At 41.2% G+C, this 26,029-nt stretch overlaps 1 protein-coding gene across 4 annotated transcripts in view; it reads left to right on the plus strand.

Annotated features, from left to right (window-relative positions):
* The window catches only part of ULK4 (unc-51 like kinase 4), a 514,736-nt gene that overhangs the window by 78,138 nt on the left and 410,569 nt on the right, over positions 1-26,029 (plus strand). For all 4 annotated transcript variants that reach the window (XR_008684254.2, XM_055414560.2, XM_055414559.2 and 1 more), the window contains exons 18-20: positions 4,890-4,997; positions 12,582-12,665; positions 25,538-25,699. Coding sequence is in view for 3 of the 4 variants with exons in the window: in XM_055414560.2 (XP_055270535.2) it covers positions 4,890-4,997; positions 12,582-12,665; positions 25,538-25,699 (354 nt within the window). In the remaining variant the exon portion in view is untranslated. The remainder of the gene's footprint in view (positions 1-4,889; positions 4,998-12,581; positions 12,666-25,537; positions 25,700-26,029) is intronic.

Below are 26,029 nucleotides of genomic sequence, written 5' to 3' on the forward strand. Positions count from 1 at the left end.
ATCCCTGAAATGCAAGGATTCTTCAATATCCGCAAATCAATCAATGTAATACACCACATTAACAAACTGAAAAATAAAAATCATATGATTATCTCAATAGATGCAGAGAAAGCCTTCAACAAAATTCAACATCCATTTATGATAAAAACCCTCCAGAAGGTGGGAATAGAAGGAACATACCTCAACATAATAAAAACTATGTATGACAAACCCACCTCAGGCTGTAAAGCATCTGCCTGCAGTGCGGGAGATCCGGGTTCGATCCCTGGATTGGGAAGATCCCCTGGAGAAGGAAATGGCAACCCACTCAGTACTCTTGCCTGGAAAATTCCGTGGACTGAGGAGCCTGGTGGGCTACAGTCCATGGGGTCGCAAAGAGTCGGACACAACTGAGCGACTTCACTTTCACTTTATGACAAACCCACAGCAAACATTATCTTCAATGGTGAAAAACTGAAAGCATTTCCCCTAAAGTCAGGAGCAAGACAAGGGTGCCCACTCTCACCACTACTATTCAACATAGTTCTGGAAGTTTTGGCCACAGCAATCAGAGAAGAAAAAGACATAAAAGGAATCCAAATTGGAAAAGAAGAAGTAAAACTTTCACTGTTCGCTGATGGCATGATCCTCTACACAGAAAACTCTAAAGACTCTACCAAAAAATCTACTAGAGCTAATCAATGAATACAGTAAAGTTGCAGCATTGTTAATTTCAGATGGTTCAATGTAATATTAATGAATGATCAATGGATGATCAATACAGGATAAAGGAAAAGACGAGCTGTGTGTAGAAATGAGCTGCAAAGGCTAATGTGTTGTATATGATTGCTTTTTCCTCCTCAGCCATTTTATATAGGCGACTCAGTGTGTGTAAGGCAGTAAGTGGTGGGGGTTACGTAAGATGTTATGTCTATATGGAGGAAGAGTATTCAGCAATAAAAAAGAATGCATTATAGAATAGATAGCATTCCTGAATAAATAAATAAATAGCATGCCTGAATCTCAAATGCATTATGCTAAGTGAAAGAAGCCAGACAAATAAGAATACATGAAATGTGATCCAATTGATATAAACTGTAGGAAATGAAAACTGATGACAGGAAGTAAATTGGTAGGAGAAGAGAAAGGTTGTGGGATTTCCAAGGAACTCGGGGAAACACTTGAGGGCATTGCTGTCTTGAACGTGGTGGTGATTTCACATGGGATATGTGTATGTCAAATGTATCTAATTACACACTTTAAATGTCCAGCTGAGGGAATTCCGTGGTGGTCCAGTGGTTACAACTTGGGGCTTTCACTGCAGTGGCCGCCGGATCAATCCCTGTTTGGGGAACTAAGATCCTGCAAGCCACACGGCACGGCTGAAAAACAACAGCTAGAAAATGTAGCTCATTGTAGGTCAGTTATAAATCAAAACTGTCCCCGCATCAAGTGTTCCTCCCCTGTGTGACATTGTGCAGCTGCTTGATGTCCAACTCCAACTTGTCCACACTTGCTTACAAGGTGGAACCAGTGATCCCATGCCGGGATGTTGTATTATTACACTGGGAAATTGTTCTGAAAGTTTTAAATTGCTCACTTTGAGTTTTTAAACTTTTAAATGAATAAAGTGAGATATAATTGACAGACAGCATCGTATTAGTTTCAGGTGTGCAGCATAGTGTTTTGGTATATGTTCAGTTTAAAAACCTAGGTCTAATCACCATGAGAAATAGTGTTGTTTGTGCACCATGTTTTGAGTCGCACTGTTTCAGAGCAACGTTTCCATACTTACATACATTTTTCCCCCCCATCTCATTCTATATGTATCATTCTGAAACCATTCAACCCTAGTTTACGGTCACAGTGTGATTTGATTAACCTTGTGTTCTGGGGTATAAATTCTGGCATGGAGCATGGGATTTTCTCTGCATGAGTCCTAGGAAATTAACTAGATCTGATAAAAATATGCTGCAGAATTTAAAAGTGAACTATACTGGAATGTTGTTATAATATTGCCCCTCTCATATTTTTGAAGGAATCACTTAAAAGTTTAATGCAGTATAAGAATTGAAAGCAGTATTTAATGCAGTATAAGCCTCCAAGTGGCACAGATGGTATCTGGGGCAAGTTGCTTCCTCTCTCCCAGCCTAGGTTTTCTGGCTTTAAAGAAAGAGCCACAGTTGCCTGGCAGAAGATTATCGATATAGTGAAAGTGCTTGGTAACTGATAAATGCTGTAAGTGTTGTTTCTGTTCAGTCGCTCAGCTGTGTCTGACGCTTTGTGACCCTGTGGACTGAAGCATGCCAGACTTCCCTGTCCTTCACCATCTCCTGGAGCTTACTCAAACTCATGTCCATTGAATCAGTGATTCCATCCAACCATCTCGGCCTCTGTCATCCCCTTCTCTTCCTGCCTTCAGTCTTTCAAAGCATCAGGGTCTATTCCAATGAGTCAGTTCTTTGCATCAGGTGGCCAAAGTATTAGAGCTTCAGCTTCAGCATCAGTCCTTCCAATGAATGTTCAGGGTTGATTTCCTTTAGGATTGACTGGTTTGATATCCTTGGTGTCCCAGGGACTGTCACGGGTCTTCTCCACCAAAGTTCGAAGGCATCAGTTCTTCCACACTCAGCCTTTTTTGTCCAGCTCTCACATCCATACATGACTACTGGAAAAATCATACCTTTGAAGACAAAGTAATGTCTCTGCTTTTTAATATGCTGTCTAGGTTGGGCATAGATTTTCTTTCAAGCAGCAAGCGTCTTTTTCATGGCTGCAGTTACCATCTGCAGTGATTTTGGAGTCCCCAAAAATAAAGTTGGTGACTGTTTCCATTGTTTCCCCATCTATTTGCCGTGAAGTGATGGGACTGGATGCCACGATCTTTGTTTTTTGAATGTTGAATTTTAAACCAGCTTTTTCACTCTCCTCTTTCATCTTCATCAAGAGGTCCTATAGTTTTTCTTTGCTTTCTGCCATAAGAGCTGTGTCATCTGCATATCTGAGGTTGTTGATATTTCTCCTGGCAATCTTGATTCCAGCTTGTGCTTCCTCCAGTCTGGCATTCCGCATGATGTACTCTGCAAATAAGTTAAACAAGCGGTGTGACAATATACAGCCCTGACGTACTCCTTTCCCAATTTGGGACCAGTCTGTCTGTTGTTCCATGTCCAATTCTAACTGTTGCTTCTTGACCTGCATACAGTTTTCTTAGGAAGCAGGTAAGGTGGTCTGGTATTCCCATCTCTTTAAGAAATTTCCACAGTTTGTTGTGATCCACACAGTCAAAGGTTTTAGCGTAGTCAGTGAAGCAGAAGTAGATGTTTCTCTGGAATTCTCCTGCTTTTTCTGTGATCCTACGGATGTTGGCAATTTGATCTCTGGTTCCTCTGCCTTTTGTAAATCCAACTTGTACATCTGGAAGTTCTCAGTTCACATACTGCTGAAGCCTAGCTTGAAGGATTTTGAGCATTACTTTGCTAGTGTGTGAGATGAGTGCAATTGTGCGGTAGTTTGAGCATTCTTTGGCATTGCCCATCTTTGGGATTGGAATGAAGACTGACCTTTTTCAGTCCTGTGGGCACTGCTTAGTTTTCCAAATTTGCTGGCATATTGAGTGCAGCACTTTCACAGCATCATCTTTTAGGATTTGAAATAGCTCAGCTGAAATTCCATTACCTCCACTGGCTTTGTTCGTAGTGACGCTTCCTTGACCCACTTTACTTCACATTCCAGGATGTCTGGCTCTAGGTGAGTGATCACACCATCCTGGTTATTTGGGTCGTGAAGATCTTTTTTGTATAGTTCTACTGTGTCTTCTTGCCAACTCTTCTTAATATTTTCTGCTTCTGTTAGATCCATCCCATTTCTGTCCTTTATTGTGTCCATCTTTGTATGAAATGTTCCTTTGTATCTCTAATTTGCTTGAAGAGATCTCTTGTCTTTCCTGTTCTGTTGTTTTCCTCTATTTCTTTGCATTGATCACTGAGGAAGGCTTTCTTATCTCTCCTTGCTATTCTTTGGAACTCTGCACTCAGATGCTTTTATCTTTCCTTTTCTCCTGTGCCTTTCATTTCTCTTCTTTTCTCAGCTATTTGTAAGGCCTCCTCAGACAACCATTTTGTCTTTTTACATTTCTTTTCCTTGGGGATGGTCTTGATCCCTGCCTCCTGTACACTGTCACAAACCTCTGTCCATAGTTCTTCAGGCACTCTCTCAGGTCTAATCCCTTGAAACGGTTTGTTACTTCCACTGTATAATCATAAGAGATTTGATTCACGTCATACCTGAATGGCCTCGTGGTTTTCCCTGTGTTCTTCAGTTTAAGCCTGAATTTTGCAATAAGGAGTTCATGATTGAGCCACAGTCAGATCCCAGTCTTGTTTTTGCTGACTGTATAGAGCTTTTCCATCTTCGGCTGCAAAGAATATAATCAGTCTGATTTCGGTATTGACCACCTGGTGACAGACATCCATGTTTAGGGTCGTCTTTTTGCTATGACCAGTGCATCCTCTTTGCAGAATTCTGTGAGCCTTTGCCCTGCTTCATTTTGTACTCCAAGGCCACTTGGTGCTATAAGTAGGTAAGTTTATGTCACTGGGTATGTTTGTATCTGCTTTGGGAAACTCCAGGAGATGGTGAGGGACAGGGAAGCCTGGCATGCTACAGTCCATGGGGTTGTGAAGAGTCAAACGTGACTTGGTGCCTGAACAACAACAGCAACTTTCCATCATTGTCTAGGAGAGTTCCTACTTTTTCTTCAGGAATAAGGTCCATATATGGAAAATCATTTGTAGACCAGTTGTTAAAAATGTCAGATGAATTTTGTGGAATGTCTTTCCTGTTACATATAGGGTAAAGAACTGAGAGGTACTACATGAAATAATATACATTTTCCCCCTTCTTTTCAGGCAATCACTCTTTTAACTGAATTAATCAGGGAAAATTTCAGGAACAGCAAATTAAAGCAGTGCCTTTTACCAACCCTGGGAGAGCTGATCTATCTTATAGCCAGTGAGGTAAGACTATCTTGTTAACTCTCTTGCTCTCTGATGTGTTCTGACATTTCCTGGCTCATAAGTGTTAATATCAAAGTGTTTTGATTTTGCCTCTTTGGGCATATGTAAGGAATTCAATGAAAATTTTGCCTGTGAAGAGGAGAGGCTCTTGGTGTCTTTCTGATTCTTCTCTCTCTCCTGGTCAGTCTTCCCTCTTTCCCAGTGCCTCTTTCTCTTTAAAGTGTAGGAGAGTCTCAGGCTGTATTTTATTTTATTTTTTAAAATTTATTCATTTTAATTGGAGGCTTATTACTTTATAATATTGTATTGGTTTTGCCATACATTGACATGAATCCGCCCCGGATGCACATGTGTTCCCCCTCCTGAATCCCCTTCCCACTTCCCTCCCCATATCATCCCTCTGGGTCATCCCAGTGCATCAGCCCCGAGCATCCTGTATTTTAAAGCCAATGGACCAGAGCCCCTCCCGCACCCCTCCCCGCAACATTGTCCCCAGGTTGCTGCCATCTTTGACTCCTTTAGGCAAGAAGATTTCATTGATTCTTCCAGTATAAAAACAGCACTGATACTTAAAACACTGTGTGTAAATATACACACAGTAGGATGTGTATATAGCATGCCAAGCTTTTCTGTCCCTCACCATCTCCTGGAGTTTCCCAAAGCAGATACAAACATACCCAGTGACATAAACTTACCTACTTATAGCACCAAGTTTGGCCTTGGAGTACAAAATGAAGCAGGGCAAAGGCTCACAGAGTTTTGCAAAGAGAACGCACTGGTCATAGCAAACACCCTCTTCCAACAACACAAGAGATGACTTTTTAACATGTGCGTGCATGCGTGCTAAGTTGCTTCACTCATGTCTGACTCTTCATGATCCTATGGACCGTAGTCCACCAGACTCCTCTGTCCATGGGATTCTCCAGGCTAGAATACTGGAGTGGGTTGCCAAACCCCCTTCCAGGGAATCTTCCCGACCCAAAGATTCAACCTGAGTCTCTTACTTCTACCTGCATTGACAGGCGAGTTCTTTACCACTGGTGCCACCTGGAAGCTTCCCTGATGGCTCAGATGGTAAAGAATATGAAATGCAGGAGACCCGGGTTCAGTCTTTGGTTCAGGAAGATCCCCTGGAGAAGGAAATGGCAAGCCACTCTAGAATTCTTGCCTGGAGAATACCATGGACAGAGGAGCCATGGAGTCACAAAGAGTTGGACATGACTGAGTGCCTAGTACACATGCTGTTATTAATAACATGGTGAGAGTTTGTGACTGCAGATTTTGACCTCTTTTTGGGGGAATATCTTAAATAGATATAGATACATTATGAGTCATTCATTTCATGTGATGCTCTGTGTGAATGAGTGCCAGTATGTTATAAATTAATCAAAAGTTCTTTGTTTCCACTTGTTTTGGTTCTAGAACTTGCTTAAATGTTATATAACCTAAGTATCGTTAGTATCTAAGTTGACTCTGGATAATCATCATTTTAAGGCAATTAGAGTAATTGTTAGAAAACATCAGTATTTAAAATCACTTAGTTCCATATTTAGTATTGATAGCTGGTACAGCAAATCTCTCCTCCTTATTCTTTTTTCATAAATGTCTTGGCTCTTCCTGGTCATTTGCATGTCAGAATAAATTTTAGAATCAGATTGTCCAATTATGAAATCATCTTTTGAAAACAGCATCGACTATGCAGAAGTCCTGATATCTTTATGATTTTGAGTCTTCTAATACGTGTTTGGAACTGTGCTGAGTCTATTAGAGTATTAGTACATTTATGGTATGTTGTCTTTTAATGCACAAAAACATGATGTTTCCATGTATTTATATTACAAGTTTTTTTTTTATGTAAGTTATTTAACTCATAAATTTTTTTGTGTATTTCACTTAGTTGAGTTTATTCTCAGATAATTTTATATTTTGAAGAGATATCACATTCATGAAACTACAGACCTTGAAAGTATAGATAGGTACACAGCCTGTGGGCTCTTTTCTTTTTCTGTCCCCTTCTGTGTAGTTCCCCAGTAAATAACCATTGCAGTTGCTTATCTTACTTATACTTACAGAGTTATTTTTGCCCAAATGAGAAAGTAGAAATGTATATTCTTACTTTGTCTCATTTTATAGAGCAAGTGGAACAACATTTTTCATTTCATAGTTACACAGTATTAAAAAGTATATGGAGGTATATACACTGGAGCTAATTCTTAATAATTAATATGGATGTCTTCTTCAATTAGTATTTAGAGCTCCCTTCCTCCCTCCTCTTGCGCTGGAACATTCTCTTGTGTGCTAAGTTTTGTGAAAGCTTTCCTTGTGGTTCTTTGAGGGTGGGACTGGAGAATTTATATCAACTTTACTCCTACCTTGGGCCCTTGAGGCCTTGACATCAAAGCTCAAAGTTACCAAGTTCTGCAGGCTCGGAGAATGAAAGCAAGCTTCAGTGCTCTGTTTATCCCTTCTCTTGCAGCTGATTTTTGGCTTGATTATTCTCTGTTTTTTTTGTCGGCTTTCTGAGGCATTTTAAGGATGTAGAGTCAAACTGCTTTCCTTAGAAGAGTGATCCGGTATCTTGTCTGCCATCTTATCAGGGATGGGAGTCTAGTCCAGTTCTTTTAGTGAGTGTGTCTTTTTTTTTTTAACCTTTTCACTCAGCTTAATTGAGGTATAGTTGGCATACCATAAACTGCGCATGTTTAAAAATGGCAGTTTGGTCAGTGCTAATAGAAGATATTAAGAAGAGCTGGCAAGAATACACAGAAGAACTGTACAAAAAAGATCTTCATGACCAAGATAGTTACGATGGTGTGATCACTCACACTCAGCTAGAGCCAAACATCCTGGAATGTGAAGTCAAGTGGGCCTTAGGAAGTATCACTATGAACAAAGCTGGTGGAGGTGATGGAATTCCAGTTGAGCTCTTTCAAATCCTGAAAGATGTTGCTGTGAAAGTGCTGCACTCAATATGCCAGCAAATTTGGAAAACTCAGCAGTGGCCACAGGACTGGAAAAGGTCAGTCTTCATTCCAATCCCAAAGATGGGCAATGCCAAAGAATGCTCAAACTACCACACAGTTGTACTCATTTCACACGTTAGTAAGTCATGCTCAAAATTCTCCAAGCCAGGCTTCAGCAATATGTGAACCGTGAACTTCCAGATGTTTAAGCTGGTTTCAGAAAAGGCAGAGGCACCAGAGATCAAATTGCCAACATCTGCTGGATCATGGCAAAAGCAAGAGAGTTCCAGAGAAACATCTATTTCTATTTCATTGACTATGCCAAAGCCTTTGACTGTATGGATCACAATAAACTGTGGAAAATTCTGAAAGAGATGGGAATCCCAGACCACCTGACCTGCCTCTTGAGAAACCTGTGTGCAGATCAGGAAGCAACAGTTAGAACTGGACATGGAACAACAGACTGGTTCCAAATAGGAAAAGGAGTACGTCAAGGCTGTATATTATCACCCTGCTTATTTGACTTATATGCAGAGTACATCATGAGGAACGCTGGGCTGGAGGAAGCACAAGCTGGAATCAAGATTGCTGGGAGAAATATCAATAACCTCAGATATGCAGATGACACCACCCTTATGGCAGATAGTGAAGAAGAACTAAAGAGCCTCTTGATGAAAGTGAAAGAGGAGGGTCAAAAAGTTGGCTTGAAGCTCAGCATTCAGAAAACTAAGATCAGGGCATCTGGTCCCATCACTTCATGGCAAATGGACGGGAAAACATGGAAACAGTGAGAGACTATTTTCTTGGGCTCCAAAATCACTGCAGATGGTGACTGCAGCCGTGAAATTAAAAGACACTTGCTCCTTGGAATCAAAGCTGCGATCAACCTAGAGAACATATTAAAAAGCAGAGACATTACTTTGCCAACAACAGTCTGTCTAGTCAAGGCTGTGGTTTTTCCAGTGGTCACGTATGGATGTGAGAGATGGACCATAAACAAAGCTGAGCACCGAAGAATTGATACTTTTGAACTGTGGTGTTGGAGAAGACTCTTGAGAGTCCCTTGGACTGCAAGGAGATCCAACCAGTCCATCCTGAAAGAAATCAGTCTTGAATATTCATTGCAAGGACTGATGCTGAGGCTGAAACTCCAATACTTTGGCCACCTGATGTGAAGAACTAACTCATTGGTAAAGACCCTGATGCTGGGAAAGATTGAAGGTGGGAGGAGAAGGGGATAACAGAGGATGAGATGGTTGAATGGCATCACTGACTCAGTGGACATGAGTTTGAGTGAACTCCGGCAATTGGTGACGGACAGGGAAGCCTGGCGTGCTGCAGTTCATGGGGTTGCAAAGAGTCAGACACGACTGAGCAACTGAACTGAACCAACGACAGGAAATTATATTCACAAAAATCACTAATGTTTCATGAGATGAGTGTGTTTTGTGGCCTTGTAACTTTGAATGTAGGTAAACCTTAAGATCTCAGGGCAGCGCTGACCTACTGGGACTGACCTGAATGATCGACACCTGTATGTACACACACACATACATACATACGTGCATACACACATACTGTGTGTAACATAGAGACAGACGTCCTGACGTTTTGGCTCTCTGGCAACACCCCAAGGTTACAAGCTTGAGGACAGCAGTCCAGACTGTGATTCTGTAGAGGAATGTGTGAGACAGCACATTTTAGTTGCTGTAATTTTTCTTCCTTTTGTCGAGGATGCATAATGAGCTCGAGTCCAGGTGTCCCCGTGTTTTGCCTCTCTCGGTCCAGCACATCGCCATCTGTCACCTGGCGTGTTGTAAGAACTCCCAGATGGTCTCATCGCGTCACTCTTGTGTGCGCTGCAGTCTTTTCCCCAGACCTAAGCTGGAGCGAGCCTGTGGAAGCACAGGAGACTCCACCATTGTCACTGCTAGAGCTCTGCCTGCTCCCTGTCTGCCTTGTTGTCACACCTAAAGCCCTCTCGTCATCTCTGGGCCTTGGGCGCTGCTCCTCAGGTCCCATATGACCTTTGTCCTCACTGTCCTCTTAGCCGCTTCCTCCTTCCAGCCTCACTGGCCTCCCCATGGGTCTTTGAACCCCCCACACCCTGATCCTCCTGTGACACTTGTACATTCGCTGTTCTTCCTGCTCACAGTGTTTACCTGCAGAAATCTGCCATTCATCTTCTCTTGCGTGGATTTCTGCAGAGAACCTCCTCCTGAATCTGAGAACTATGAAATGAAGCCCTTTACATATAGACTTCCTCTAACCCCTTGGCCAGCTGTGCTTTTCTTTATAGCTTGCATGACTGTCTTACCTTGTTTATTTTAATTAAAAAAAATTTTTTTTTGCCCCCCTACCCCGCCCCACTAAACACCATTAAGACAGAACATTTGTCTGTCTTGCTCACAGCTGCATGACTGTTGTTTAGAAGAGTTCTTGGCACACAGTAGGTGCTTTTTTCCCCCAGTCCTGAGCTGCAGCATGGCCAGTGGGACAGGAGGGAAGTGAGCAGGAGGCAGGGCTGCAGGAGACAGGGATGTGACCATGGAAGGCTCCTCAGCCCAGTTGGGGGCCTGGGTTTTGATCCTAAGAGCAAGAGGAAGCTGGTTAAGAGTTATAAGAAAGGTGCGGATGTCATCTGACTTAAGTGCCACAAGGGTGACTCTGGTTTCAATGTGGAGAATAGATGGGAGGATTGTAAGAGAAGCTTCTGGACCCTAACTGTGAGTAAGTGAAGTCGGAGCAAAATCAGGAGAGGAGTGGGTATTTCAGAAAAGAGTTTATGGGGCTGAATGTGGAACTTAAGGTCCAAGAAAAAGACTACAAAGAGTGCCCTGGGTTGAGTGGATACAGAAGTCACCAGGAACCCAGGAAGAGCTGTTTTGTGTATTTATTTACCATGGAGTGGGAGGCAGAAGAAGTCAGACTGCTGTGTGTTGAGGATAGAGGGACGTGGGATCCTGAGGAAGTCAGTGTAAAGTGGGCATCACCGTGGGAAAGAGCCAAGGGGTGTGGGGCGGGGAAATGTTTTGAAAATGGAGATGACAGTGAGTCTGGTGGAAATAGGAAGGATCCCCTGGAGACACGATGTTGCACACTTAGGAGCAGGAAGGGATAGTCCATAAGCTAGCGACCCTGAAGGAAGAAGAGTGGGGGGAGACTTGTGAACCCGCATGGAAGGGGTGGAGGAACCTGTCCTCCTGAGACCCAGGGTATGAGCAGCAGCCAGCTGCAGGTGGAGGTGAGTGCGTGGTTCCTCTCTTGTAACTTTCATGGTCTTTGTGAAGAAGAAGAGTGAAGTTTTGGGAGGGCAGTGGGTTGAAATGCTGTAGCTTTTCAGGAGGGAATCGATCAGAGAGAGGCAGGCCTGGTGAGTGACATGGAAGGTCCCCAGGCTTCCCCATCCTGTGTCACTCATGGAGTCTGTGTTTTTGGTGTCAGCCCTCCCAGAGCCCAGCTGTCTGACCACAGGCCTAGAGAGAAGAAGCCACTGCCTTCCCGTAAGGCTGCGTTTCCCCAGACCTGAGACAGTGGAACTCCAAAGGATGAGGTCCTTCTGGCCTTTGTCAAGAGTGATTGAATAACAGGCCAGGAATCTCAGTGGCAGCCACGGTGGATACCGGATAGACTGGGGTAAAGAAACAGGCGAGGAACATGGGGAGTGGGGTCCAGGGATGTTAAGGAGAGGTGGTGGTGGATGTCGTGAGTAAATGAGCTGAAAGAGGGAGGCACATTGTGTTTGAAAGTTAAATTGGTTGCTGAACTAGCGATTTTTGAGCTGGAGCAGCTCTGGTTGATAATGGCTAGATTATGACCATGGGTGGCATTTCCTGATTAAGGGTACAGTGTTAACGAGTCGCAATTCTCATCATGGGTATTAAGTACTTTAGGATTGGTAAGGTACCACTTCTAACATTTGGACAATCTTAAAACAGAAATATTCTGTCTAAGCAGAACCTACTTTCTTCTGCTATAACCAGAGTGTTTTTTATTATTTTTTTCACCTTTCTCTGTGGCCCCTGATTGATTTTGTGACTTTATTTGTTAGGTTCCAGGAAAGTTCTTGTGGTTATTTTTCTAAATTAGTTCTTCTCTGAAAGACTTATTCCTGATATCCTTAAAATCAGTGTACTCACTGATCCTAGTTTCTTGCTTTTGTTGAGCTTCATCTTGCTAGGTAACATACTGTGTTTTCCTTGTTCCTGTGGATTATCCAGAGATACTACTCCAAACTGCATGTTCTGTGCTTTCAAGTCATTCCAGATAATGTCGTACCTTTAGGTAGAAGTATGTGTATTGTAATCTGTGGTTATCAATGGAGTGGTTTCTCTATCAACCAGATCATGCTGTCATCCCTTGGTTCTTTCTATCTAGCTGTTGCTGAGGGGAGCTTATCAGCATCATAAATGACATACTGGGAAACAGAAGAAATCCTTTGTATGTACACTGCAGTAAAGGACCCCTCATCAGGTCATAATTGGCAGGTTGTAAGTAGTACTTGCAGTAGAATGTTAAGTTCTGAGTCATGTGTCTGTATGAAACTTAGCCTTTTTTCTTGAAAGGGTTAACATCTTCTGTGCTGTTAGCCTCACTGCCTTTCCTTCTACTTCATTTTTAGGAAGAAAAAATAAAGAACCCCCGAGAATGCTGGGCTGTTCCCTTGGCTGCATACACGGTGCTAATGAGGTGCCTTCGGGAAGGGGTAAGGCTCCTTTGTTGTCCTCAGGAGACGCCTGCAATTGTAATAACCCTTCGGGCACTATGTGAGGGTTGTAGCCTGCAGCGGTGCCTGAGCCTGTCAACCAAGTGCTGTACCGCTCCTGAATTTAAATAATCCCGACAAGCCACTGTGAGCCCGTGACCTACAGTGGAGCAAGTGAGAAACCAGCTCTCATTCACTTGTTTAAATGTCTTGCATAGCAAATATAAACAACCTAAGTAGCTCTCAATAACATATCCTTAATCCCCCACTTCCAGTTACCAGTAACTCAGATTAGTAAACCAGGTGTATGCAAGGAATTTTCTGCCAGCCTCGATGGCCCAGTGATTATCTTGTCATGTTGCCATTTTGTGGTTCAGAAACAAGGAAGCTGCCACCAGCATCCACTGATTTTAATATTAAGTAGTTGTTACTATGTGATGTGGTGTCTTCAGTTTATGCACATCCCTTCTCTTGCTACTCTTAATGGCTGAAAACCAGCCAGCTGGCCAACCAGCCAACTTGCATAAGTAGCTCCTGTGTGTGACTGTGAGGAGGATTTATAACTGACCTCAAAGGCTGGCATTTTTCTGTTTGCTTTAAACCTTGACATTGTCTCACCCAAGGCAAAGCCATAGGCTAAAAGCATTCCTTAAGGAATGAAAAAAAAAATGTCAAAACAAACATCTTCCTTTTGAGTTCATTACTTCATGCATGTTATGGTAATGGCATGATGTTCCAAGTACAGAAGAATCTCTGCAGTTTTCCCCTAGTGATCCAGAAAGGCATTGAGAGCACGTCTCAGCCTGTAGGGTGAATGTGTAGTCAGTTGTCCCTGTGGGGTGTGCATGAAGCCAGTGAACTGAGCTGTATCAACAATATGAGAATTAAGTTATCTTTATCTGTAGTCCAAAGACATGTTTGGGTTTATCATTCAAGGCCTCAAGCTAGGCACACCCAGGGGGCACACGGATGAAGAGGGTGGACTTTATGTTCATGCACACATCTACCTGTTGTGGGAGATGAGATAAAACTATAAAGTGGAATCTGTCAAGTGCATTCATGCCAAAGAACAAAATACAGGAGCTCAAAGGAGAAAGGAGTCTTCCAGGGATTTTTTAAATGGTGTTAACAAAGTTTCAGAACTTTGTGTCTTTAATTTATAAAACTTAGATTAATATGGAGTAAAAGATGGTCTGTTCTAACCCATGGGGTGGTGTCCTTCATTAGATCTGTCCTCCCCACCCCCTTGTGTTTGTCATCGAGTACATACTATGAAGAATATTTGCAGTGTGTGTGTATTGTTAATTGTAACATCATGATATAGCTAGTGATGTAATGGTGGAGTTAACTGAATATACACACTTGTCTTTTATTCTCTCTTGGTGTGTGTGTCAGGTCTTGTATATTTTTCACGAAGAGGGAAGAGAGTTTAGAATTCTCTAATTTATGAAAATTTTATATATTTGGGAGACGTTTTAGTGTATGCTTTGGCAGCACGTTCACTAACATTGTCCCTATAAAATGACAAAGTCAGAGGTGGACATTGCCTCTAAAAAAGGATTTGTCTTTTGAAAAATAATTCATTTGTAGCAGTTCTCAAGCAAATTTGTCTAATGTATTCAGGACATAGTTGAAGGTAAAATAATTTTTAAGCCAGTTGTCTTCGATGATTTAATTTTTTTAATGTAGAAAACTGTTTTCCCAGCTCCTACTGGTATTTCTGAATGTAGGTTCTTTTCTTACAGAAGAGTATGTGAATTGTATCGTTCCGTTCCGTTCCGTCGCTCAGTGGTGTCCGACTCTTTGCGACCCCGTGGACTGTAGCCTAACAGGCTTCTCCGTCCATGGGATTCTCCAGGCAAGAATACTGGAGTGGGTTACCATTTCCTTCTCCAAGGTGAATTGTATGGATGTGGTTAAAAGTGCATACTCTCACTCTGTTAAAAAGCAAAAGGCTGATTGCTTAGAGAATTCTTCTCTGTTTCTTCTGGATTGAAATTTCTACTTTCTTTCAAGGAGTAACCGCTGTTCTGACTTTGGTGATAAACTTCACCAAGGTTTTCTTGTTTTTCTTAAAAAATTTTTTTTCTTTTTGCAAATTTTTCTTTACTTTGTTTCCCTTTTTGAGTGTATTGCTAAATACTAGATTGATTGATTCTAGATGTTGAACTCTGTATAAGTGGGCTGGCACCATGTTCTTTTGAGACTTAATTTTCTTTTGCGTAAAGTTAGGTTGAGATTGATACATGTTGATTGTGTAGTGAGGCTCATCGGTACCACTGAATAGTGTGTTGGTGTATGCCTCAATGCAGGAACACAGGCACACATGTGTATCAGTTTATAGGAGTATCCATTAACCCACATATTCTTAAACATCTGATAGAGTCACAGTTTAAATTTTTGACAATCTCATGGGCATTAAATTGTTTCTTTCCTCAGTGTCGTTTTAATAGGCATTTTCTTGATTACTAATGAGAATGACCATCTTTTTCTGTTTATCTTGATTTTTGGAATTTCCTGTTTTGAAAATGATTATCAAGCCTTAAGCCAGTTTCTTCTGTTGCTTTGTAGCAATTCTGCATACCATCATCCTCCTGCCCTGCCTCCACCAGCTATTGCTATAAAAGTTTCAAGTATTAGAAAAGGAAAGAAAACTAATGGCCTTTATTTCCATCAGCTGTTAATATATTTGCCTTCTTTGCTTTGTTGTAATATGTGTGTATGTATGTATATCCATATATGTGTATTTATTATTTATTCATTTGTTTATTTTCTGAGATGTTTGAAAAAATTCAGATGTCATGGTACTCCACCCACAGGAATTTCTTTTATGTATTCTGGGTATTAATCTTTTGTTGTTTACACGAGTCCCAGATACTTTTCTATTTTGTGTTTGATCTTTTCGTTTTTCTTTACAGTGTCTGTTGCTAAGCAGAAGTTCTTAATTTAAGTAGATATTTATCAATCCATAAGATGTTTGGTCTTTTCATTTTCTTTATAGTATCTGTGGCTAAGCAGAAGTTCTTAGTTTTAATAGAAATTTATCAACCCATGAGATGTTAATCTAACACTAAGATGTGCTGTTACATATTCTTTTTTGTGTGTATCAGTTCAGTTCAGTCACTCAGTCGTGTCCGACTCTTTGCAACCCCATGAACTGCAGCACGCCAGGCCTCCCTGTCCATCATCACCAACTCCTGGAGTCCACCCAAACCCATGTCCATTGAGTCCGTGATGCTGTCAGTTAAGCCCAAAAATAAATAAAAGTTTTTGTGTATACTTTTCTTTATTTTTGGGCTTCTCTGATAGTTCAGTTGGTAAAGAATCTGCCTGCAATGCAGGAGACCCTGGTTTGATTCCTGGGTCAGGAAGATCCGCTGGAGAAGGGATAGGCTACCCACTCCAGTATTCTTGGGCTTCCCTTGTGGCTCAGCTGGTGAAGAATCCGCCTGCAATGCAGGAGACCTGGTTTGATCCCTGGGTTGGGAAGATCCCCTGGAGAAGGGAAAGGCTATCCACTGTAGTATTCTGGCCTGGAGAATTTGCAGAGTCGGACACGACTGAGTGACTTTCACTTCATTTATTTTTGGCTGTGCTGGCTCTTCGCTGCTGCACAGGCTTCCTCCAGCTGTAGCGAGTGGGCCTGCTCTCTGGTTGCGGTGTGCAGGCTCCTCACTTGTGGTGTCTTCTCTTGTGGAGCACGGGCTCTCGAGCATGTGGGCTCAGCTGTGGCGGCTCTTGGGCTCTAGAGCACAGGCTCGGTAGTTGTGGCGCATGGTCTTGTTGCTCTGAGGCGTGTGGGATCTTCCCGGGTCAGGGATCCAACATGTGTCTCCGGCGTTGGCAGACGGATTCTTTACCATTGAGCCACGAGGGACGCCCATGTTACATATTCTTCTAAAAGTTATTTTTTCCTTTTTTCTGTTTAGAAGTTTAATTTATTTGTAATTGTTTTGTGTATCTGTGTGTGGTGATACGTGTCGGTCCAGTTCTGTTTTTAAAATAAATGTAATCAGTTATCCCAGCATCATTTAATGAAAAGTAAGTCTTCTCCCCACGACTCTTTGGTGTCACCTCTGTCATGGCTGTGTGCATGTCTCTTCCTGGGCTCTAATTAGCTCTGTTGGGCTGTTATCTGTGCCATGCTGTTTAAATTAATAGTCTTCATTTTTTAAATAATTTTGAAAATATGCAGTGACATTTTTTGTTACCATTGTAATCTTTTTTATGAGTTTCTGAGCTCCTTTTTAACTTTCTTTTTACTTGAAGAGTTGATTCTAAGAATTACATGCAAGTTCTCCTGTTGGTAGGTTGATTGAGAGTATACGTCTATGAATAAATTTCAGGAGGATTGTGGGAAGACTAACAAGAGAATGTCATATTTGGTTTAAAAAACACTGAAATAAGATGATTGTAGTTCCTTTGAATTCCCCATGACATTCTGCTAATGTATTTAATTCACTGCTTAAGTCAACTCTGAGATACAGCTCCCATTCTCTAGAGGTAGTATTTATGAAACATATTATGTACTGGCTGGATACAGGAGAGGCAAAGATGATTAAGATACTGCCCTATCTTCATTTATTAGGAAAGGGAATTTTTAAAAAATCTCTGGTTTAGTATGCCATTTCTTGCTGCTTTGTAATACATTTGCATTTTCTTCCCTTCTCTTGTGTAGTAACTAAGATGCTTAAGATTGGCAATTTTCGTCTCAACCTAGTGTTAGCTGTGTCCCATTATTTTGGCATACAGTGTTTCCATTATTGTTATTTTATAGATAATCCCTAGTTTAAAATTTTTTCTTGGTCCAGGGTTTTTTATGGAATGGTTTAAACTTTTCCAGGTGGGTGGAATTTTATTGCCTCTTTTTTCTTTTGTTACAATAACAAAGTTGCATTACTGTATAGATTAAGAATGTCTATTCTATTTCTCTTGTATGTTTTTAAATTGTGGTAAAATATATATACTATTTGCCATCTTAGCTATTAAGCATATAGTTCAGTGGCATTGAGAACATTAACGTTGTCGTGTTGTTTCTGTTGTTCTTAAATATATTGATGTTTTCTGCCTAACTCATTGACCTTTTATACTTTCAATACTTAGTAATGTGCCTTATTGAAAATGATTCTGATTTTTACCCCTTTTCCTTCTAATCTGTGCATTGAGAAAAATGTGGTATGGAAATTGTACTTTTTTGTTTTAACTCATATGTAAATTTCTTAGAAGACAATTTTAGTTTTAAATTATAAATTTTGTTTATGTTTCTGGTGCATAGATAGCTAACTTTGCAAAGGGATTTTCATACGTGTTCTGTGATAAGGGTTTTCTAGTCAAATACATTGGGACATATCGGGTTAAACAAAGTTGAATGGTTTCGTTTGTATTTAGTACTTTTCAGAACTTTGAATTATGAATCCACATGGGAGCATATTGTATATGATGGTTTCAAATTTATTTGCCCACAGACATATCTTATCCTGTGGCAAATTATAGGATGCACTTTGGGAGAGAAAGGTAGTCTTATTCTGGGACTGTTATGAGTTTATTTAAATAGTGTTCAGGAAACTTTCTCTTTCTCAAAAGATTACCTAAGAGATTATGACCGTGTTTTCCAAACAGGTCAACCTGTTACGATTTCTGTAATTTTAACAATGATAATAGAAATGTGAGTCAAGTGGTTTTGATCTTGTTACAGATGTAAATGCTCAGGAAATATTTAGAGTGAAAGACTTAGGGTGGAACATGCCGAAAAAAAAATCTAGTATAACTTTTTATTTTTGAAAAATTTCATTTGTTTTTGTTTTGTCTGTGCTGGGCCTAGGTTGTGGCATTTGGACTTAGTTGCCCGTGGGATGTGAGATGTTAGTTCCATAACCGTGGATCGAATCCTTTTCCCTTGGATTGGAAGGCGGATTGTTCGTTAAGAATCCTAGAGCACCATGAAAGTCCCTCTGGTATAACTGTTTTAAAGAGAGTGTGGCAGTATAGAAGAAAAGGTGTCCGTGATGACACTGAGTCATTGTTTCCACTTGGCGCTGGCATTTTGGAGACTTTGAGCTGGGAGTCAGAGGATGTGGATTGGAGTCCCAGGTGTGCCATTCTAGAGTAGTTTGATAGCTGGAGCCCCACCTGGTGTTTGGTGTGAAGAAAGGTACCTTGCTGGTTGATCTTCCGGCTTCTGCCTCGGGCTCCCTTTGACGGCTTTCCGTTCCAGTGCTTTGACCCTCATGTTTGTTGCTTTTCAGTCGCTAAGTCGCCTCTGACTCTTTGCACCCCCATGCCCTGCAGCACGCCAGGCTTCCCTGTCCTTCACTGTCTCCCTGAGTCTGCTCAAACTCATGTCCACCGAATCAGTGACGCCATCCCACCATCTCATCCTTTGTCTCCCCTTCTCCTCTTGCAATCAGTCTTTCCCAGCAACAGGGTCTTTCCAGTGAAGGCCACCGGCTCTTCTTATCAGGTGGCCAAAGTATTGGAGCTTCAGCATCAGTCCTTCCAATGATTATAATAGCAAAGACAGATTATGTACTTGGTATCATCATTGTATTGATCCCGGGAACATTTGGCATTGAACTTACATGGCAAATGTTCAGTATGTGCATGAAATAGGGAGGCCGAGGAAGCTGACTTTTCTTGAAGGTAGTTATCTTTATTTGGGTAGGTAGCAACCTCCTCTACAGTGCACACAGAAGCTGAAAATAGCACCTAGAGTGTTTCCACATGTTTAGAGGAGATTAATTTTATGCATTTGTATCTAATCAACCTCATCTTTTTAAAATAACTTGCATAATAGTCTGTATATAATTATGGGTGCTGAACTGACACCTGGCATATGTTAAAATGTGAGGCTCAAATAATAAATCCTTGGCTTAATTATTCATTTCTGAACAATAGCTTATTAGGCAATTTCAATGTAACAAATTTCTTTTAAGAGGAAATTGAATTTCCAATTTTTAATTAGTGCTTTAAAAAAAGAAAGCTAGTGGTAAATTGCTTATGTATTTAATTAGAAAAAGACAGGACTTGAATTAGAAAGTATGGCAATATTAGTCATTATGTGTATTATCTTTGAGGTGTTTTTGGACACTAGTTATCTAAAATGAGGACAGAGAAGTTAAATTCTCTTGATATTGGATAAAAGTGAAAATGTTCATTTACATTTTCTGTTTTTGTTACTGTCACAGTTTTAAGTTTAATTTTCCTGATGAAGAACGTGTGTGCCATCCACATCAGGTTCTCTGTAGGTACGCACCATTCTCCTTGCCTTTATATAGTGAAAGTGGGCAATGTGTATGGGGAATAGGAATGATGCAGGCTTTTTTTGTGTTTTTCCTTTTAATATCACTATTCATAATATTTGGAATGCTAATATTAGTAGAATGCAGTAGGGCTTACCAAGTATGGAGTTGCCTAACGTGTCTTAAAGCAAACCTTTGAGAATGGCATAGAGAAGCAATCCTGAGTTTTTTTCTGAGTACAGGGAGTAGATCAGTTTCCTGACTCTTGGTGAGGTCAGAGGCACAAAGTGTGGTGTGCTCGCTGCCGGAATGAGGTTTGCATCTCCTCTTCTCCTGTGGCAGATAATCTTGGGGGGAAGCTCCGCAGGGCTCTACAGTTCACACTGGTTGGACTTCTGTGTAAAATTTCATGTTCCTTTAACTGTTTTATCCCATTATATGCTTTGTAGACTTAACAAATTCTATAGCCCTTCTGTGTCTTTCTCATTTAATACCTATCTTTTTTTTAAAAAAAATCTTTTTTTAATTATGTTTAACTTCATGGTATTGTGGATAGACGGAATGGTGTATGTATGATTTTAAGTCTTTGGAATTTGTTGAGACTTCTCTCATGACTCAATATGTATGTATAATTAGGGGAAAAAAGTTCAGTTCTGCCATTGTTGGGTGATGTGCTTTTTTTCTTGAAGTAGGTCAAGCTTGTTAATCTGATCGATACATACAGATATAAATCTATGTTCATGCTGATTGTTTTTTTGTCTATTAGAGATAGGTATTTAAATTGTTTTTAGTTTTACTGTGGTATAATTGACATGAAATTGTAAGATGTTTAAAGTGTACAAAGTGATGATTTGATACATGCGTGCATTGTGATAGATGCATACATTCCCCTATCGAGTTAGCACATCAGTCATCTCACATTTTATCCTGTTACCTTTTGTGGGTGGTAGGAGTGGGAACATTTAAATTCTCCTCTTCTAGCAAATTTCAATTATACAATATAGTGTCATCCACTAGAGTCACATTGTTTTACGTTAGACCCCCAGACCTTACTCATCTCATAGGTGAAAATTTGTACCTTTCACGAACCGGTTTTGAGAGATGTTACTGTTGGGTATGCATTTATGGGTTGGCAGTTCCTCCTTTTTCTTTTGGTGCCTTGAAGACACTGTTCCTCTGGATTCTGGTTTGCAGTGTTTCTGATGAGAAGTCTCCCATCGTCCTCATCTTTGTTAGTGTGTTAGTCTCTTTATGTCCTTTTACTGCCACTGTTTCTACAGGTTTCTCTTTATTATTGCTTTTTAGCAGTCTGATTATGATGTTCAGTTCAGTCACTCAGTCGTGGCAGACTCTCTGACCCTGTGGACTGCACGGCAGGACCCCTGTCCATTGCCAACTCCCAGAGCTTGCTCAAGCTCATGTCCATCGAGTCGGTGATGCCATCCAACCATCTCATCCTCTGTCGTCCCCTTCTCCTCCCGCCTTCAGTCTTTCCCAGCATCAGGGTCTTTTCCAATGAGTCAGTTCTTCGGATCAGGTGGCTAAAATATTGGAGTTTCAGCTTCAGCATCAGTCCTTCCAATGAATATTCAGGACTGATTTCCTTTAGGATTGACCGGTTTGATCTCCTTGCAGTCCAAGGGACTCTCAAATCTTCAACACCACAGTTTAAAAGCATCATTTCTTCGGCATTCAGCTTTCTTATTATGATGTACCTTGATGTTATTTTTCTTTCTTCCACTTGAGGTTCATTGACTTTCTTAGATTGGGGTTCCTAGGTGGCACCAAGGGGTAAAGCACCTGTCTGCCAATGCAGGGAGCCATAAGAGATGCGGTTTTGATCTTTGGGTTGGGAAGATAGGCTGGAGGAGGGCTTGGCAACCCACTCCAGGATTCTAGTTTTTTCTTTATTTTGCTAATTGCTATGTCTTCACTAATCTTCTCTAATCATTGAGTCTGCAGAGTCTGATGTTATTCCAATTCAGTGTATTTTTCATATTAAACATTATAATCTCTAGTCTTCTGACTTGGGTCATTTTTTAACCTATTTCTTTCTTTCTTTTTTTTGCAAAAGCAAGAATGGGGTTTATTTCTAGCTCGAGCTAGGGCTCATGCCTCCTCCAGCGCAGTGGAGTGCGGACAAGAGCTCCTAGCCCAGGTCACAGCGGTTTTTATAGTCTTAGATTACATAAGCACCTATTTTTGTTCAAAAGATCAAGCTGGCAGAAGCTCATTGGCCAGTTCATGCGCGTGCAGAAGCTCATTGGCCAGTTTATGCACGCAGGGTTTTTCTGGGGGATTTCCCTTTTTCCTCTGATTGGCCTGATTTTTGGCGCCGGTGGGACTTTTCTAGGGAGGAGTTTCTTAATTTTGGCGTCTGCGGGATCTTCTTAGGGAGGAGTTTCTGTGAACTTAGCCTCCACCCTGTCTCTAGGAAATCGAAACTTAGGCCTAAGCAAGGTCTCAGGCCTACCCTGGCTACTCAGATGTTAGGGCTCCTAACATCTCCCCCCTTTTCTATTGTTCAAACGGAGGAATCTTCCTCCGTGGATAGAGTTTGATCCAGGGATCTTTATATAGCCTTGCTGCTACTGCTAAGTCACTTCAGTCGTGTCCGACTCTGTGTGACCCCATAGATGGAAGCCCACCAGGCTCCCCTGTCCCTGGGATTCTCCAGGCAAGAACACTGGAGTGGGTTGCCATTTCCTTCTCCAATGTGTGAAAGTGAAAAGTAAAAGTGAAGTCGCCCAGTCGTGTCTGACCCTTAGCGACCCCATGGACTGCAGCCTACCAGGCTCCTCCATCCATGGGATTTTCTAGGCAAGAGTACTGGAGTGGCTTGCCATTGCCTTCTCCGTTATATAGCCTTACTCAAAAACAATTTTAGGAAACTTTACTTAAAAACAATCTTATCTAAAATGGAGTAACTTTGGTTCTATGAGCAGCAAGCAGCAAGCAAAGTACAGAAGCAAAAATGCATTACAGGAGCATTAAGTTTTACATTAGGTTACAGCGTCTAATCTGAAATCACACCCATAATATCATTTTTCAGGATATCTGGGAAATAGTTATTTCCCAGGTTGTCTGAACCATAGCTACTCTATTTTGACTTTTAATTGTAAAAATTTTTTAATAGCCAAAGCAGATGTCACCATTAATGACGTCAGTGTTTTTCTAGGTATGAGAAGATGCAAGAATTGGAACTCATAAAACCTTTTTCTGAAAAGATCTGACTATCTGAAGGCCTGTTCTGCCAGTTTTTTCAGAGCACAGAGTGCCTCATTCCTGATTTTCACCCTGAACTTCTTTCAGGGGGTGTTGAAGGTCAGCAGCTTGCAATGGTCATGATGTAATCTTTGTAGAGGCAGCTGGCAAGTACCAACTTCCAGTCAGCAGGATCCCTTCATAGCCACATATCCGACCATGTGACACTGTTTTATGGCCATTGTGTCCCACGGTGCTGGGAAGGCTCATTCCCAGGTCTAGGGAAGCGATGGGCCACTCAGTGTGCTAAAATTGGACCAGGCCTTGCAAGTAGCAAAAGTCTCTGGACCACTGTCTGACTAGCCTCCTGGTCCAGGAAAATATTCCCTCTTGTTGCTTTTTCTCATACCCAGAGTCACATTATTACAATTATTGATCTCATATGGAATTGCATATCAGCATCACAGGCTCAGTGAAACAAGTGACATAGAAAATAATATAGCCATCAGTTCAGTTCAGTCGCTCAGTCGTGTCCGACTCTCCGCGACCCCATGAACCACAGCACGCCAGGCCTCCCTGTCCATCACTAACTCCCAGAGTTCACTCAAACTCATGTCCACTGAATCGGTGATGCCATCCAGCCACCTCATTCTCTGTCGTCCCCGCCTCCTCCTACCCCCAATCGCTCCCAGCATCAGAATCTTTTCCAGTGAGTCAACTCCTCGCATGAGGTGGCCAAAGTATTGGAGTTTCAGCTTTAGCATCAGTCCTTCCAATGAACACCCAGGATTGATCACCTCTAGAATGGACTGGTTGGATCTCCTTGCCGTCCAAGGTACTCTCAAGAGTCTTCTCCAGCACCACAGTTCAAAAGCATCAATTCTTCGGCGATCAGCTAGCAGTTATTAGTAAAATAAGAATTATAAGTCAAGAACTTTTATTAGATAAAGCCTGGTATACCGCAAGTCACCTGACTTCATTTGTTAAATGGCTATAGCCTGGTGTTAATCTCCTGATTGTACATTATGGAGCATCTGACCTTTATCTGAAGATTGGTTACTGAGATAAGCCTTATAGAGTGTCCTTTTTTAATAGCTTAATTAAATCTTTTAGCAGTATCACATAACAAGGAACTGTCTCAGCAGTGAGTCTTAGTAAACACTAGTCCTTAATTAACAAAACTAGAAACTTAATTTAACAATTTACAAAACTTAATATTCCATGATTTTTCATTATGGAGACATTAACCCTGTAGCCAGGAAGGCTTTAACCCCTCAAATAAAAAATGAGGTTTGTCAGGGAGCTGGGAAAAGCCAAGCAGCCATCTTGGATTTCCCATAGCCCTGACTCTGATTTCCCGCTATTGTTTTTAATTTTCCAATTTAGAAGCAGACCGTTGCCATGGTTTAAGGACATTAGCATGCTTTTGCTTCTTCTTCAGTATATGAGCTGTATTTATAATAGCCATTTAAATGCTTTTTTCTTATTCTATCACTGAATTTTCTCTTATGAGTCATATTTTCCTGCTCTCTGTGTATGAATTTAATCAGATGTCAAATATTGTGATTTTTATGTCGTTGGGCATTTTGTTTTAAAGTCTTTTAAGTACTTTTGTGTGTGTGTGTTTTTTAAGTCTTTTAAGTGCTTTTATGTTTTTTCTTGGACTCATTTAAGTTACCTGGAAATAGCTTGATCCTTTTTGAGACTTTTAAGCATTATTAGGACAATATAGTACAGCCTTTAGTTGAGGTTAATTTGGTCACACCACTGGAGCAATCTCTTTCTTAGGACTTTCCTTGATGCCCTGTATTTAGGTGGTCTTTGGCTAATTATTTCCAGCCCAGAGTAACTTCTGAAGATTGTTCTGCTTACTCCTTATGATTTTGAAATCATCGTTAAGTTTTTGTTATACTATAAATTATTATGTGTATTTTCTAGATTATTTCGGCCTTTTTGTGGAAATACATGGAAAATTAGGGGCTTCCCTAGTGGCTCAGCGGTAAAGAATCTACCTGCAGTGTAGTAGGTGTGGGTTCGCTCCCTGGGTCAGGAATATCCCCTGGGGAAGAAAATGGCAACCCACTCCAGTATTCTTGCCTGGGAAATCCCATGGACAGACAGGGGAGCCTGGCAAGCTGCAGTCCGTGGGGTCACAAAAGAGTTGAACACAACTTAGCAACTAAACAACAGCAACAACAACAATATATGGAGAATTATGTTAAACTATGTTTAACGATCAACCAAATGTAATGGTTCTATAGTAGCCTGAAAAAATGACCACACCTCCAGAAACACCTGATGCATCCAGGGGCAGCTGATGGTCTTGGTGTCAGGTCTTTATTTATAAAGCAATAGTTATGAAGAAATGACGTCATCCTAAATATTAATAATACCTATTTTCTCCTTGTTTTCTTCTCTTTCTCTCTGTAGGAAGAACGTGTTGTGAATCACATGGCAGCAAAGATTATTGAAAATGTCTGCACTACGTTTTCTGCTCAGGCCCAGGGCTTTATTACTGGGGAAATTGGGCCTGTTTTATGGTACCTGTTCAAACATTCCACAGTTGATTCTCTCAGGATAACAGCAATATCGGTAAGATGGAGCATCTTTGGGGGATATATTTGCATGTATTTAAATACCAAGTTTGAAGAACTGTGCTAGATGTAGAGTGAATTTCATTGAATAGGTAGAAATCCCAAGAGTGGCAGTCGGTGAGAACAGTAATTTGATTTTTCTCCTGAGGCAAGAGGACTGTTGGGACATTCCAAAAGGATCTTGTGTGATCCTGACATTCAGTTCAGTTCAGTTCAGTCGCTCAGTCGTGTCCGACTCTCCGTGACCCCATGAATCACAGCATGCCAGGCCTCCCTGTCCATCACCAACTCCCGGAGTTCACTCAAACTCATGTCCACAGAGTCGGTG

This window comes from Moschus berezovskii, chromosome 24, assembly GCF_049115385.1.
Source record: "Moschus berezovskii isolate FMDL1 chromosome 24, NW_MosBer_1.0, whole genome shotgun sequence".
NCBI lineage: Eukaryota > Metazoa > Chordata > Mammalia > Artiodactyla > Moschidae > Moschus > Moschus berezovskii.